The 16,212-nt window shown below is 40.8% G+C and overlaps 1 protein-coding gene across 2 annotated transcripts in view; it reads left to right on the top strand.

Moving 5' to 3' along the window:
• The window catches only part of GRIA3 (glutamate ionotropic receptor AMPA type subunit 3), a 140,385-nt gene that overhangs the window by 55,982 nt on the left and 68,191 nt on the right, over window positions 1–16,212 (top strand). For both annotated transcript variants that reach the window (XM_058814315.1, XM_058814314.1), the window contains exon 4: window positions 6,496–6,683. In XM_058814315.1, the coding sequence (XP_058670298.1) occupies window positions 6,496–6,683 (188 nt within the window). The remainder of the gene's footprint in view (window positions 1–6,495; window positions 6,684–16,212) is intronic.

Raw genomic sequence — 16,212 nt, 5'->3', positions numbered from 1 at the left:
TACCACTAGGATGCAGGATACTCAGCAAATTATTTATTCTGGATTTGCTGATGGCACTTGGAGCATGTCCTTGCTGGAGAATTCAGGGCACTCAGGGAAATTGGTGTCAGTGATAAATACCATAGGAATTTAACTCCATAGATTTCTCTCTCACTGTGTATGTAACAGCACCGTGCTTACTGCCTAGTTTTAGGGTTTGGGCTGCACAGATGAAGCTCTGGACTCTGTAGATCTTCCCTGGTGTAGTATCTGTACTAAGCCATTTTAATTATTTTTTTGTTATCCAGATATTCTAAAGCTTGGAAGCTAATTACTTTTAATGTTAATGTAGTTTTACAATTTTGCAATTTGCATGTAAAACGTTTTCTCTTTGGGAGATATCTCTGCTATTCCTAGACCCGTGTCTCCAGATCTCAGCGCTGTCTGGTGACAGAGTGCCCTCACAACTCTGGTGGCATCAGCATCAGTGCAGAGGATACCCTACTGCCCATATCACTGGACAACACAATGCTCTTCACCTTCTGTCACTTCTCAAAATTCATTATTCCTTTTTCTGATTTTCAGTGCTAAGTCCACCTTTTCTTCACAATTATTTACCTGTTATATTTTCAAGTGGAATTTACTCTGGTTTTCATGTGATTCCATCTTGTCTGTTCTGTTACCAAATCTGTATCCAGAAGCTCACTCGATATTATTCCTTTGAAAATTATTTAAATAAAGATTTGCATAGCAAAGCTAAAACTAGAACACAGCTCTTTTGATAAACTTTGGATCATATCCTTGTACTGAGGTCTCTCTATCTGTCCTACACCAGATTTGCCCACAACATTGTGAAAGTCATATGAATAAGTCCCCCTGTGGAAGTGACAGCATTGCTTACGGCATCTTTTTGTCTTGTCCTTGGTTATTGAACTCTTTGATCCCTTACTACATTGCTCTCATTTTACACTGGCACAGCTTCATTCAAAAACAACGTAATTGCACTGACTTAAAACTGGAGTAAAATGAGAGGCAAGTTAGATGCAAGGTTATTATGAAAGAATAGATCAAGGTGAAGTGGGTTCAGAAAGAGCCATTTAGGGAGAAAAACAGGTATTTTACTTGCATTCAGCAGCTCTGAATTTCTGCAGTTTTAGCTGTATCCCATCCCTAACAAATATGAACCAGATGGTTCCTGTAAATTCTCCTCTGCAGCCAGGCAAGTTCACATGCACTCAAGCAAGCTGTCATACCTATTTGTGTATATTTTTCTGTTTATGGATGACAGGTTGCAGTACTGTAGTGTATGTACAGATTAAGCTAGAGGTTTACAGAACAGAAAAAGCAGAAATTAAAAAAAATCATTACAATGTGTTTGCTACTTGGTCTAGAAGGTTGTCTGCTACCAGAGTAGTGGAGTGTAACACTTTACATGTTGGTTACTAGCTAGAAGTGATCAGGTCAAAATCAGATGGGTTGCACTTACTCTATTTTATTTAATAATTTGAACATGTGTGAGACAAGGAGCATTCCAGGGTTGCCATCATTTACTGAATTGCTTTCTGGTGACTCTTCAGTAGCTTGTTCCTTGCTTCTTGCCCTACTTATGAAGTTGTTAAGCAGACCTGGGTTATGCAAAGCATACTTGCCCCACGAACATGTTGGGATTTTGGATAATGGGGAATTTTGGGGTTGGCTAGTTGTTTTTGAACTCGTGCCTAACATGGTGATCTGTTTGCTTTCAAATTAGTGTCAGGTTCAGTGCCAAACACACAGAATATCTAAGTATATCTCAACTTACCAACCTCTGGTACACTTGAAGTGTAAGCTGGCATCATAGCAATTGTATTTATCATGGGGGATCACTTGCCTGGATGGCCTCCTTTTTGGTGAGTTCACTGTGCCCTTGACAAACACAGCTCAACACTTAAATCCCTGAAGTTCACTCATGGGCCAGAAGCATAGATCTCTGTATCATGTCCCAGATACATAGTTCTAAACACAAGTATTCAGATCAGAGCCAATGTTCATTCAGGTGGCACAAGTATGCTGCATGTCAGGAAAATACACCCCTCATAGTTTGCTGGTATTCTGCAAGGCAAAAGGAAGAGCAAGTGCTCTTCTATTTCTGTAGGAGGCTAAAGGTCCAAGGTCTTAGCAAGAATGTTCAGGGAAAAGAGATTTACATAAGTGGTAACTTTTTTCAGTAAGTACTTTGGTGCCAACTGCAAGGGCTCATGTGATGCTACAGATGTTCCAGTGTGATCATTTAGTCATGTCACATTAATGATTGCTGTTATTTAAACAAGAGTAAGTTCAGTGATGTAGCACATAGAATTTCATATGGCTGAGCAAACTGCTGACATGAATTTTGCCTATGTGAATTTCAGAGCTTTCAGAGATGCAGAAGAGTAAAATATCCTCTTCACTTGTGTTAGTAGGGTCAGTGGAGAGAAGCTTTTATCAAAGGAATGATCAGAAACACTGAGGCACAGACTTTACTTCCCTGACAGAAGTAGCAAGATACTGGCTGAATTTGTTTCTTAGTCCAGCTTAAGGGAGGACTGGCCAGAATGTAATTCCATCTGCATTGCTTAAAGTACAGAGATGGCATTGCAACAAATAAGATTTTCACTGCTTTATGAGAAATTTATTTAGAATGTTTTCCTTTTTTGCAAGCTTCAGTCTGCAAAACTCAAAATACTTGCTTCAGCTCACAGAGAGGCAAGCTGGGCATTTGTTTGGTTTTAGTTTTATTACTATGTTTACCTACAGCCCAATCATTTTGAACAACGTTTAGATGAGGCCTAGCTATTTGAATTCATCAATATTTTTAAAATAAGCCAGACAATGGCGTACTTGAATGTTAAGGCCAGGATGCAGATCAGATTGACCTGTGAGATTGCACTCAAAGATGACAGGAGCAAACTGTGTTAGATGACCTGGCAAGTGTGGCCACAGCCATCATGTTACCAGATTAGTCTTAAATCTGTAATGCCAACTTGTTAATAACATAGTGCAGAGAAGAGATGTGGTGCCTTCAGATGAACCAACCTCAGAAGCAGTGCTTCCAGAAAAATGCCTGCTTTCATCCCACTATTTTTCATGTCCAAGGTATGACTAAAAAAAAGAAGTTGAAAGATCAGATTGGGGTCTAAATAATTTTTTCTTGTGGTCTGTATTGGTGTTAATGATTACAGAATGAGCAGCCGCTGAATTTTGTGATGACATTATGATCCCCGTTTCAAGATAATCTCAAGTTTTTCTTGCCTTAACTAATATTTTTTGGCTGTCTTGACAGAAGTAGTATGAACTGGCAACAGTATTGGTGAAATCCTTCCTGCACATCTGCTCCACAGACCTGTGGTGAATTATCAGTTCTTTAGTGTTTTGGAGTAAATGTGATGCACACCAGACAAAGACTTTGGATCGGAGATAGTTGCCATGGCTGGCTGTTGCCTTCTCCCTTAGGGGGAACAAGAGGAGAGGTACCTGTGAGAGTTCTGCACCTCCAGGGGGCTGAGGGATGAGCATTCATGTGTCTCCTGAGGGCAGGGTGTGGACAAGCACCATGTGCAGGCCTGGTCAGTGACAGTGCACGCAACACGGGAAATCATTTCCCTGTCCATTACCCAGGCAGTGCTCCCAGAGTGGCACAGCTTGCATTGTTATGCTAGAAAGAAAAGTTCACATTGCAAGATTAAATGGTCCTTTTAGTTAAACAATCATACTGCTTATGTAACAGCTCTTTTAATGGTAAAGTACAGCTGGAGCCTGGAACATGTTGTTTACAGAAATACCAGATAAGGGAAATGATGTAAAATGCAGTAAATGGTGCTGGAGGCAGTAGACATGGGGAGACACCTGAGACTGGAGCAGTGAGGATGCAGGTGGCACCTTCCCGTGACAGCAGGAGATTTGAGCTAAGCTTTAGTAAACCAGGAGAATAGACTCTGTAAAGGTCACCAGAGGACTGGTCTGAGGAGCTGCTGCAGGAAGGGCACATGGTTCTTCTCAAAGCAAGGATGGGAGAGGGCCCAAGAGAGAGGAGCTGGCGCAGCACAGACAGCGCCCATAGGGAGGATTTCCAGAACTGGCAAGGGTAGAGGGGACTATGATGGTGAAGATTTGATGTGACAAGGAGAAAGAGGAGGAAGAGAAGACAGAAATTACAAAGCTCTGGAACTTTTCGGTCTTAGTTTACTGTAATTGTATTTTCATGCATAGGAGAAAGGCTGCTGAGTAATCTTGTACTTTCTTGAAATGGTAACCACTGACTAATACACATGCATACAAAAATACACATATACTCACCCACACAAACATGCAATTGCACAAAATTACGAAAATTGCCCAACTTTCTTCTGAGATATTCAAGGTTTGACAAAGCGAATTCTGACTCAGTGTTAGTTGAAACTGGGATGCAATGGCATCTTCCCTCCAGCATATTAATTTTCCTTCTTTCCTTGAGGTAGTTTACGAGCTTTGTATGTGTCATTAGCAAAAAACAGAGCTACAGATATGTTTGAAGTGTCAGTTTTTCATAATATTTTCAACTAATTTGTTCAATCTGAAGTAAAAAAACCTGGACTTATGGACTGTTGTTGTTTACAGCAAGCTCAAGGTTCATACTTAGATGTTATGTGAATGATGGAAAAAAGTTGTAAATATTTATTACTGACTGAAATAATGTATTTTCAAAAGCACATCTTTGTACACAAAGCATTTGTAAATCCCCATTAGTGGTATTTATGCTTCCACATAAAAATTCCTCATTTGCAGCCAACTGAGTATCTTAGGCTTAGATCTTCCTGCTACATGGAATGCAATCACAATGCTGTCACAGACATCAGAACCATTTTTGTAAAATATGATGTTAAGGAAGACTGAGTTCATTGTGCCATACATATGTAAATGCCTCTCTTTCAGTAGTCTCAGAGGAAAGAAGATGCCAGAAAGAATTCTCAACTAGCGTACATATTAATTGTCACCACCTTTCATGGGATAGTAAAGTGCACTCGTACAAAGAAAAGCATTAAGAATCAAGGAGGCTGCACAGGGAAAGTGAGGGCATTTGAGTGAGACCTAAGGAAGTCACACGGTAAATTATGATAATCTAATTGTAATCCAGGAAATCATTCTTCCCTTGTTTGTGTCTGTGATGAGGTAATGGTGCAGCTCCTCTGGCTTCACACAGCCACTACAAATTTACAGCAGGCTGTGGAAGATCAGGCTGCAGCACAAGTTCTTTGTTGTTGTTGTACCTCTGCAAGGATGTCTGAGTTCAGAATAGCTGTTGGTGTAATTTGCAGCAGCGAACATGTTGTTCCTCTGTAGCTCAAACTCCTTTCAATTTCAGAGAACTGGTTATCACAGAGCACAATGAAGTGGTTGTTGATCCTGTATGTTTATGTGGTTGTGTGTAAGCTTTTCAAAACTGGCTGTGGATAAGAAATCCACAGTATGACAAAATAATTGGACTGATATTTTTGCAAATAAATGATCTGGACAGAAACAGCACTCATATGGATATGCTTCAGTACAGTAGAACTCTACTGAAAACCACTAGGTGTGTTTGAAGTAGAATGACCTCTGTCTCTGATCAGCATCTGCTCAGAATGGAAATAATTAGAACTATGCACAAAATTAAATTTTCTGAATGAAAACAGGTTCCCGGCTACATATTAAAATAAAGGGATGCAAATCAATATCTGATGATTTCTACATTAGCATGACTTGACAGAGATTGTCTTTAGTTCCACCACTTTTCACTCAGGGACTTGACTTGGGTTCTGCCTTTCGCCGAGGCACAGCTGTTCACAAGAAATTGAAATGCTGTTTGCCTCTGTAATTTCCCACTGTGTAGTCCTTGGTCGTTCTGTGCTGCTTCTCTCCTGTGTAGAGGATGCTAACTGAGTTGGTATTACCTTAATGAACACATTGAAATGTGGTTAATGCTGCTAGACTCCATATTTAAAAACATTTTTTGAAATCAGAGTGAGTGTCAGTAAAGTACTCTCCTATGGCTGTGGCTCCAATGACTGGTACAATGACTTAATTGACATTCTTGTGCAGTGCTTGGATCCCTGCCAGTTAATGACCCATTGCTGCAGTCTGCACAGGCAAATCACCCCTTTTGTCCTGCTCCTCAGGCTGATGGACCTCTGCCCAAGTAATGGCTGCAGGCTCCTATTCTCAGCTGGCACAGACCCCAGCATGACCATAAACATCCCTGAAAGGATCATAATATGGTATATTGGACAGATTCTGCTAGGCCTTGCAGTGATATACCACCAAGATGTTCTGCTGAAGTTGGTGACTTTGCCAGTGGCATAGCTGAAAGGAGAAACTGGTCCCTACACTGTTGTTTTCTCAAGCAGTGAAGCACTTGCAGGCTCTCAGCTAGTCTGTGTCCCTTTAGATGATGCAAGTTTTTGTGAACCCTTTGTCAAACATTCAAAATAGCTTTTATTTTTGTTCTGCTTTTAAATGGTTGTATTGTCTCTTCCCCCACAGGATTTTCCATTCTTCAGGCAATTATGGAAGCAGCAGTACAGAACAACTGGCAAGTGACAGCCAGATCTGTAGGAAGCATAAAAGATGTTCAAGAGTTCAGAAGAATTATAGAGGAGATGGACAGACGGCAAGAAAAAAGATACTTAATTGACTGTGAAGTAGACAGAATCAACACCATTTTGGAACAGGTATCTGCTTTTTTGAAATTGTGATCTCTCTGTGACAGACATCATCAATATTTCTAGAACTGCTTATTTTTAGGGATTATTAAGTATCCTTTGAGATGTGAATCCCAACAACTGGCCAGTTACCTAGTAAAATTAAAATGTCACACTGATGCTCATAGTTGGGGGCAGCACTTACATGTAATCTACCAGGAAACATCACTGTGATATTTTTTCCCAAATGTTAATAATGAATTTTTTTAAGTAGATAAGGAACCTAGAACCTCAGCTGCCCCAGTAATGTTACTGGAATCAAGGCTACTTGTAATGATTGCAATACAGGTGCAGTTTTTTAAGTGGAACATGAAACTAGAAATAAAAAGCCAGTCAAGTATCACAGAATCATCTTAAAGAATTCCCAGAAGGAAATCCTGCTAATGAAAAATTCAGCTGGTAGTCCAGACAATTCATTAGTACATTTTGGTACATAAAGTCCTCCCCTCTGCACAGCCAGTGCTGTTGATGGGCTTAAATTGTGGGTGATGTAGTCTGAGCACCTTTGTGGGGCAAGATGCATCTGGAGTGACTGTTTTGCTCTTGCATGGCTTTCCCAGTGATTGCTTTGCCCCACAGGAATGGCCAAACCTTCTGGCCATCCCAGGGTATTGCCCACTCTGCCTCTGCCCCTGGTTGTGCTGTGCAATGTGCTTGAAGAGGTGCAGTAACAGATACAAATTGTCAGAAGCAGACACAGGACAGTTCCCTGCTGCCTGGGCTCACAGTAAAGCTGGTGCTGGTGTGGCACCAAATCCATGCTGCTTGGTTACTCACAGGCATGTGGGAATTCACTTGCACTAAGACTGAAAAACCCTCTGATTACTGCCACCTTTTAAATTTAACTGTGGGTTCATAGTATGGAATAGATCAATAACATTTAAATTTCATGAAGCATTAGCATATCTCTTGGAAATGTTGTATTGTAAACTAGCAACAAGCTGACCTCAGTGCCATAAACCCTGGGAAACATGAAAAATATATTCACTGTGTTCCTTCTCAAAATGTTCGGTTCCTGTCAGGCCTTGAGGTGTATCACAGAGGGTCAGGCTGTGGGGACAGCCAGGTGCCACAGCTGCTTCTTACAGAGCAAGGAAGGAGGTGCTCAAGGGAACAGGGCACAAGCTGTGCTGGCCCCTAACTCTGACAACTGCTGTGGTTGTGATGCTAATACACAGCATTACATTTTAAGCTGTATTTTTAGGCAATATGGTGAGTGCTGTCTTTAAGGGAATTCATACTGAAAGGTGTAAGAAACTTCTCCTTTTTTTTTTCTGGTTGCTCATGTTCTTGGAAAAGATGCAAAACACCATACCTGCTCACAGCCCACTCTTTTGAAAATGCTGCAGGAGAGCACTCCTGAGCCAAACTTAAAGAGCTCTGTGGGCCCCCTCTCAGCTGAGATGAGAAGCAGGCCTTTTGTTTGATCTGACTTCATTTACATTTGTTCTCATTTTTTCTTCTGTTGTCCAAGTAAGAGAAAAATAAGCCAAACCACTTCAGTGCCTACAAGAAAAGCTGTATACCAAGCAAACCATGTAGCAAAAATACTGATGACTCTTCTGCTACTATTCTAAATTCAACTCTCATGAAGTTTAAATTTTGTTAAATATATGATTTGGTCTTCTGTCAGTGTGATTAGCATAGGTTAAGTAAAAATTTGCTGCTGGGGTCCCCAGGTTTCCCCAAACTCTACAGTACATGCTAAAAATATCTTCTGTCAACAATATCCAGAGGTTTTTTAATTGGATACTGAAAAGCAGTGACTTCAGTTTCTGCAGGGAAAGTCAGTAATGGTGGATGGACCCTAGGTTGATGGCTGAACAATTATTGTTTGTAAGCTTTTCCTTCCACCTCCTCTGCTTACCCTGTTATCTTCTCATAAAGTAGTTAAAAGTTTTCACAAACATGTGTCATATTTAAATCCATCCATCCATCCAGTTTGCTCAAGGGAATGGAGAGTTGTCTTTTTTTCAGCCAAGTGTGTTTGCTGATAGCATAATATTGAGGGGAGAGATAAGGCTGGATTTGCATATTTCAAATCTAGCGTTTTATTGCAGTTTAAAAAGTCAATTCAGTGCTATGTGTGGAGTTTAGGAAGGCTGCTCAGCTGAGAAGCAGTAACATCTGAGCCTGGTACCTCTTGCTGATGCACATTTGCAGATGGGTTTGTTTTTCCCAGTGAAAACAAAAGGAAGCCAAGACATCCTACCTGTCTGAGCTGCTGTGTCAGAGCACTGAGGGACAAACTGTGTCCCTTTGGGGGCTGGTACAGCCTGCCTCTACCCAGCTGCCTCTCCATGCCTGTCCCTTTTTTGGCCTCCTAGGAGCAGAAATCCAAAGGTCAACCCTCCTATTAACTTCTGGGAGCGCTGCCTGCCCCCAGAGAGGGGGTTTATGTGGCTACTGTGTGGCACCTGCTATTTCACTCTGAGTCAGCAGCGGCCCTTGCCAGTGACCCTGGATTTCAGAGGCTTAAATAGAACTTATTCAAGAAGAAAAGTCATAGCAGAAATAAACAGACTGTAAACCACTAAACAGTCTACACACGCACTGAGTTTGCTATCAGACTTTTGGGCTCTTGGCCAGCCCATTCAGCAAGCTTGTCAGTGCTCTGCTCCAGGAGCCATGTATCATGGCTTTGTGTTAGTGCTTGGATTCAGCAAGAGTGACCTCTTTTCCTGCATCAGGCTGGTCAGTGTGTGCACTTCTCTTCCTTTGATCCTTTTTTCAACCAGTTCAGGGTATATATCTCTTCCAAAAATTCAGGCTCATCCAAAGACAATTACACATCTGGGGATTTTCTTCTGAGACTTCAGGTCATTCTGGAATATTCTGTACCTTCCCCCAGTGAGTCAGTGACCTTGAGTATTCTGTATGCCTTTAGCATATGGCACATGTGTGTATGTCCCTACATTTCCAAGGCCTGTCATATGAAGTATTTCTCTTCTCAGGGCTGTCTGGTACCCGATCTTCCCAGCTGTGAATATAAGGTCAGGGAAAGAGGGAACCTCAGCTCCTACTCTGCCTGAGTAAACTGTTTTATGCCAAATTTCATACTGTAGGCTGATTTGTTTCCATTCCCCATTCAGAAGATTTTGTGATGAGATTATATTTTGTCCTGGAGGTGGATACCCTGCCCAACCCTCTTCAGCTGTAGAATAGAGGGAAGCAGAGAAATCAGTAGTTATTCTGTAAATTGCCATCTGTTTGTTCACCTGCCCTGTAGTTCTATAACCACTGAGCATGTGGGTCTATATCCCCCTTGCACAACAAAACTATATCTAATTCAATCATCTACTGGCCTCTCAGGCACACAGATAGCAACACTTATATCATGCAAAATTCATAAGCTCCCCACACTTCTTGTCCCTTGATGCTAAAATATTCTGTATTTCTTCACAGATAGATATAAAATTTTGTTCTCATAAACACAAGAACATTTTCTTCTGAGAGCTAACAGTAAGCCTTAGCCTGCTCAACTATGTATTTAGAGAAATGTTTTTGAGTTAAGAAATATGTTTTTCTTATTCCCAGGATAATAAGCTGTATTTCAGACCAGAGTGGCTTTATGTCCACTTAGAAGAAAATCTCCTGAGGGCAAACAAGGAGGAAGAAACTCCATTCAGAATCAAAATGGTGAAACTTTACAAAAGACCTGTTTATTCCAGAGCCCGCATGCTTTTATCAAAAGGTTGCTATCTCCAAACTTAGTCATGAAGGTTAGGCTCCAAGGCAGTGTCTGTATTAAGTGAAGGCATCTCACAAAGCAAAAGCAATATTACAGTAGAGAATGCAGTCCCCAAAGTTTTACAATGACAGCCAGTCAAAGACAACTTAAAGTGAAGCCTCTCTGGGATTAAGGGTAATCTGATTGCCTGAACTCTGTCCTGTGCTCACGCTGACTGACGACCTTCTAGTCTGAAATTCTGAGATTAGATGTGCAGGTTTTCAGTACAGCCCCAGCTGCATCTCCCTGCAGAGCTGCTCAGATCTCAGAGTGAGCTCACTGCACAGCAGCTCTCACATCTAGGGTGTCATAAGAATTAACACAGAACTGCAGTATTGGGTTGATGAACAATCATTAAAAATAACAATAGTGAAAACTGTAATTGAAAAAATTCAAGACCACTGTCATGTAAACTTCCTGCTTTATGTGTTCCATTATAAACAGATGGTCTGGGGGGGTTTGCCTGTGTTCTCCATGGCAGTTTAAAATACAATTGCCTACAAATCCAGAGGGTCACTTGAAGCAAAGCTATGAGTAGCTTCAGCTGCTGCTTTGCTTTTGAAGCCCAGCAATGCCATGTCCTCTGAAGGCACTGCACTGCTCAGAGCAGCCCCTCCAGAGCAGTGTGCCTGTCACCTTCTCCAGGGCTCAGGGCCACAGCTGTGTCACAGGCTGATTTTATCCTCTGTCTGGAACTGTGGGGTTCAGCTGAAGCTCCAAGAGAGTATCTGCTCTGTAGACTGTTGTGTAACATCACGCTGAAACTGGTACAGTTCATATTTACATTTCCAATGAACTAGAAACTTAAAATTTAGGACACTTCTTCATTAGATACCCATGAGTATTGTTGAAACCAGGATGTAAAGGAGAATGAAAGGTCACTTCTTTCCCTTCACACCCAGCGAGTTTCAGTAGCTCCTAAGTCCGTGTGGGCACATGGGGAGGAAAGGGGAATTACTTAGGTCAGGCACCCTCAGGAGGTGGCCAGCAGAAGAGTAAGAATGGGATATGTCAAAAGTGACAGCTGTATCTGCCTTAAAGGGCCTGCTCCTGTCAGCAGAAACTCATAAAGGGCAGGAGATGAATTGCTAAAGCAGAGAGAGTAACATCTTGGGTTAATTGCCCCACACACAGCTCATTTCACACATACCTGAGGAAAGGATTTCTAGCTTGTAAAAAGGAATGTCTCTCCAACGCCATCATCCAGATTTCATAAAACAAGCCAGGTTCTAAATGACAGGAATTTATCAGAGCATTATTAGTCATCCTGCAAAATGATTGAAGTAATGGCACACAAAGCTTAAAAGTGTTCAAAAGGCATTAAATAACAGTTTTAAATGTATCTGATCTGTAGTAATAATAATTAATCCAGAAACATCTCACTGTGAATGTGGAAGTTTGCTGCCAAGCAACTATTGTTTCTTGTGCCAGTGGTGTATGAACCTGAAGTCACCTTTAGTTTTTATTTTTCTGTGATTGTAGCAGTTGCTCATTTTATGTTTTATGATAATTTATGGGATATTAATGTGCACACCGATGCACAAACATGCATCTGCTTTTAATACTTTGTCTTTTTTTACCACAATATTTGTAGTATTCTGTTATGCTGTTACAGTCATACTTACATGGCAACCTCTGCATTGCCATTGAATGTACAGAGAACCAAAATCTTTGTTTAGTTATGCAGTTGCAAGTACAGAGTCAACCACTATCCTGAAGATATTTAAATTGATATCACTGTGCTCATACAGAGATTGTATTTGCTTTGAACTTCAGTTAATAGGTAGCTGTAAAAGCTCAAATTGCTGCACAGCTCACCTTTCTGTGCAGCTTTTCATGCACAGAAATGGTGCATGTGTTTGCCCTGAGCCCTCTGAGGGTCCTGCTCACTGCTGAGCCTGTGTCCACACTGTCTGAGCTGCTCAGGTTGTTACCCCTTGTGGACCCTCAGAGGTCCTGAGGGCCATTGGCCCTCACCTTTCCCAGCTGTTGCATTTGGTGAGCTTTGGGAGCACATGGACTCATAGGTGATTCTTGTGCCATACCTGAACTGGAGGACGGGATTTGGTCTTTAATTAGTTCTACAGATATTTTTCAAAAACAGCATTCACAAGAAGCATTTTTAAGACACAGTATTTGAGGGAAAGGGAGAGCTGGCTATAATTTGTTCAACATGTGATTCCCCAAGTTTTTGTCTTTCTCTATTTGTACATCTCTCCCTCTCTAATAGCGTTGGGAATCTTTGTCACCTCTTCTAAGCTCCTGACTGATTTTCAAACCACTCACTCAGTCATCTCCTCCAGGCTTTAAAAATCAGTTTGTATATAAGTTGCTTTGTTTCAGTCCTGGCATTTAAATGTAGTTCTTTCTCCTTATACATAAAGGATAAGCCCTTTCATCTTAGCAGACATTACCTTAATTTCTGCATCTGTCTCTCAAATAGTTTAATGCTTGAAACTCTGCTTCTAACCAAAGCCTTTCCTTAATTAGTTTCCAGGGCAACCAACCATCTTGGCGACAATTCAGATGAACCAACTGCAGGGAGAGGAAGGAAACACACTATCAAAATGAATAGTAATAGCACAGTACCACTGTGCAAACAGGCCTTGTACATCACCAGAGACAGCACGATAGTTCTGGTGTCTCATCAGTTCATTTACAAGGAAAGAAGTAAAAGAAAAGCTGCACAAGAGCATGTGTCTTTTGTTCACAGCTCACTAAGCTGGGATTAATTGCTTCAGTGTGATATGGATCATGTATCTGGGGGAGGAGGAGAGACACTGGGGCTTTCCAGGGCCCCTCGTGGACCAAGGTGTTCCCAAGTGCATCTCATATAGAGCACAGTTACAGTGCAGTTCAGATTTTCAGAATGGGGGCCACTCCCCTGGGCTTTTTGAGCCCATGTGCTGGTGGTGCAGTCTGGAACACCCTGGGAGTTCATAGCTACAGTCTTGTGGGGAGACATCCCCAGAAGTGAGCTCCAGAGCTGGGATGCAGGGCTGGGCTGTGTTTGCTGCAGGCTCCAGCTGGGTTTGGGTCAGGCATTCTATGGCAGAGCACATCCCAGTCCAGCCTCTCACTGCTGGAATTGCACATTCATAGGGGATTCCTGTCTCTTGTCCCCTCTTAGCTGTGCAATTCCACCTGCCTCTGGGGAGCAGATTTAAGACGTCAGGGGGAGCTTGGATTATTTTTATAGAGAATCAGGCCCTATCAATCAACTCAACTCAAATACAAACTTACCCCACAGAATCCAGCCAGTGAGCTGGAAAGCAGTGTAATAATTTTAGAGAAAACTAATGTTCCATGGCTTAAAAAAGCCCATGTTACTAAATTAAATTTGTTCGTGTCACACCATAGGCATGCATGCAGAGGTATAATGGTGAATGTATTATTGGAAGCTCTGTCTTCCAAAATGTGTAATAAATAAAATTATCAACAATATACATAGACACTTTAAAAATACCTTAAATATCTTCTGTCCTGGGAAAATGCATGTAAAGAATCAGAAAAGAAGAATATTGCTGTATCTCTGTTACCTCATATGAGTAAAACAGACTGCCCTGCTGCATAAAAATCTAATAAAAATAAATTAACCCTTCATAATCTTTTTCAGTTCATGGTTTATGCACCAAGTTATATGGGAATACTGCAGAGTGCTGCTAATAGTGAAGCAGAATAAACCTTTCAGACTCTTTGAAAGCATTGAAAAAAGCAAATTGAGTGCAATTCCAGTCACAGTAAAATGCTATTTATAATAAAAAATAAGAAAAAGTAACCTTGTCTTTCCTAGAGGAGATTGCACTATTTTTTCTAAATTTTGTAGGGCATTTGAAAAGGAAAGGAAATGCTTAAAAAGGGGGGAAAAAAAAAAGAATGGCTACTATTCAGTATTTTTGGTCTGCTTGAAAGCAGTGCTCTGCAGTACAGAACCCCTTCCAAAAAATTCTCGTGTGAGCACTGGGACTGAATTACTGCGACACTTCTGGGTTATATCCAAATAATAGTTTGAAGTGATCCTGACATGCAGTAATAGTTTATATAAGCAGAATTCTTTTTCCAAGGACTCTTGTCCAATTCCAGGGAATAACACTGGGGTTTTACTCTGACATGCTGATGGGAAGTACAGAGAAAATGAGAAATGTGTGTGTTTTTAAAATGAAAACTGTATGACTCAGTTTACCTAATTTCTTCCTTTCTTCCCCCAGTGAATATAGATCCTTTTATATTTTGAGCAGCTAAGACTGAAGAAGTTTATGCTGTGGGATATGAAAAGAAGAAATGAGCATTGTTTATGTGTGTCTGTGATTGCAAGGGTGTTGGATGTACAGTTTCATGGAACTGATGCCACAAGGGACAGTTGGGTGTCTCGTGTGCCACAGGGTTTGGGCACATGGTCCAAAGGGCACTAAAGAGCTGCCTATTAGTGATGTGGATGCACCATTAAATTGAGGGACAGTGCTGGCTTCTGCTGAAGGTTTGGACAACTGGGAATAAATGTAATATTACTATTATTAGCAATCTTTGTGAAAGTGACTTGAGGTGTTGTGAAATTTAGGGAGGCACACTAAGCTACAAGTCAGCTTTGGTAGTGGTGGTTTTGATCTACCTGACATGGACTTGTGGGTCTGCAAGAGCTGCTGGGGAGCAAGGGGGCAGCAAAAGGAAAGAGAGGGCATGGGAAGCTGAAAATGGGGATGGTGAGACCATGTTACACGGGACTGGAGCTGAATGCATTATAGATTGAAGAAAATGTAACTAGGAGTGTTGCTTGGAAAGCAACTTATCTGTGATTTCTGTGATATCTGAAGCCTCCATGGGAAATTTTAGGTGAAATTTAAATTTCAGAAGAACCTAGGATTTTACAGAGGCTTGAAAAAGTACTGGTATTTCCTTGAATGGTAAATCATCTTTCATGATCATTTCTCAAAGGAGAATATTTCTCAAAAATATACTAGAACAGCATAGCTAATTTAAATATTATCTCCTTAAAATTACCTGTGTGTGAAAACCATTGCTGCAGAGTAGCATATGTAATAACTCATTTGCTTCCCATAAATACAGCTGCAAAAAAACTCCTCCAGAGCACAACTGTATTTTTAGTTCATTACCCTTACTTAAGAATCTAAAGAATTCACTATTTAAAAATTTTATGACACATCTCTTCAAAGAAGCTGTCTGGGAACAAGTATCTTTTCATGAAGGTATCTTGGCAAAATAATGGGGAAAGTTCTCAGCAATTTTGAGTATCCTTCTTACATAGCACAAAAAATTTTTGTTTTGGTTGTAACAGCCCTTTGTATGTGATCTTGTTTTTAGTGAACTAGCTTCAAGTGATGAAAGGTAGTTTAAGTTTTGATTATTTTTGACATGAAGGTCTTTGTACTGAAGGATGTGAATTGTGAAGAGAGTTGCAATCCTGGGAGATATAACACTGGTTTTGTCCGTCTGAACAAAGAAGAAATTTTGATAGAAAGTTTATTCATGAATTTTATTCTGTTTAAGAGTAGATAATTGTGATTAAGAATAGCAGTTACCAGAGATCATAAAACTCTTCATCTCTGTGTGCTCTGATCCAATGTTTTGCAGTCCAATATGTCCTTTAACAATAATTGTGCCAACAGATCAATTAATGTGACAATATTGCTAAGTCATATCAAGGAAAATGAGTTTAAGAAAATTTTTTCAGGGCACAGAAGATTTTGTCAGCACAATGAAAGAAATTAGGGGAAAGTATCACGCCCTCAGAACCAATGTTGCAGTTTGTAC

The sequence above is a fragment of the Ammospiza caudacuta genome, chromosome 14 (genome assembly GCF_027887145.1).
Source record: "Ammospiza caudacuta isolate bAmmCau1 chromosome 14, bAmmCau1.pri, whole genome shotgun sequence".
Classification (NCBI taxonomy): Eukaryota; Metazoa; Chordata; class Aves; order Passeriformes; family Passerellidae; genus Ammospiza; species Ammospiza caudacuta.
Note: the sequence above shows the minus strand (reverse complement) of the source record. Positions and strands in the feature narration are given on the sequence as shown.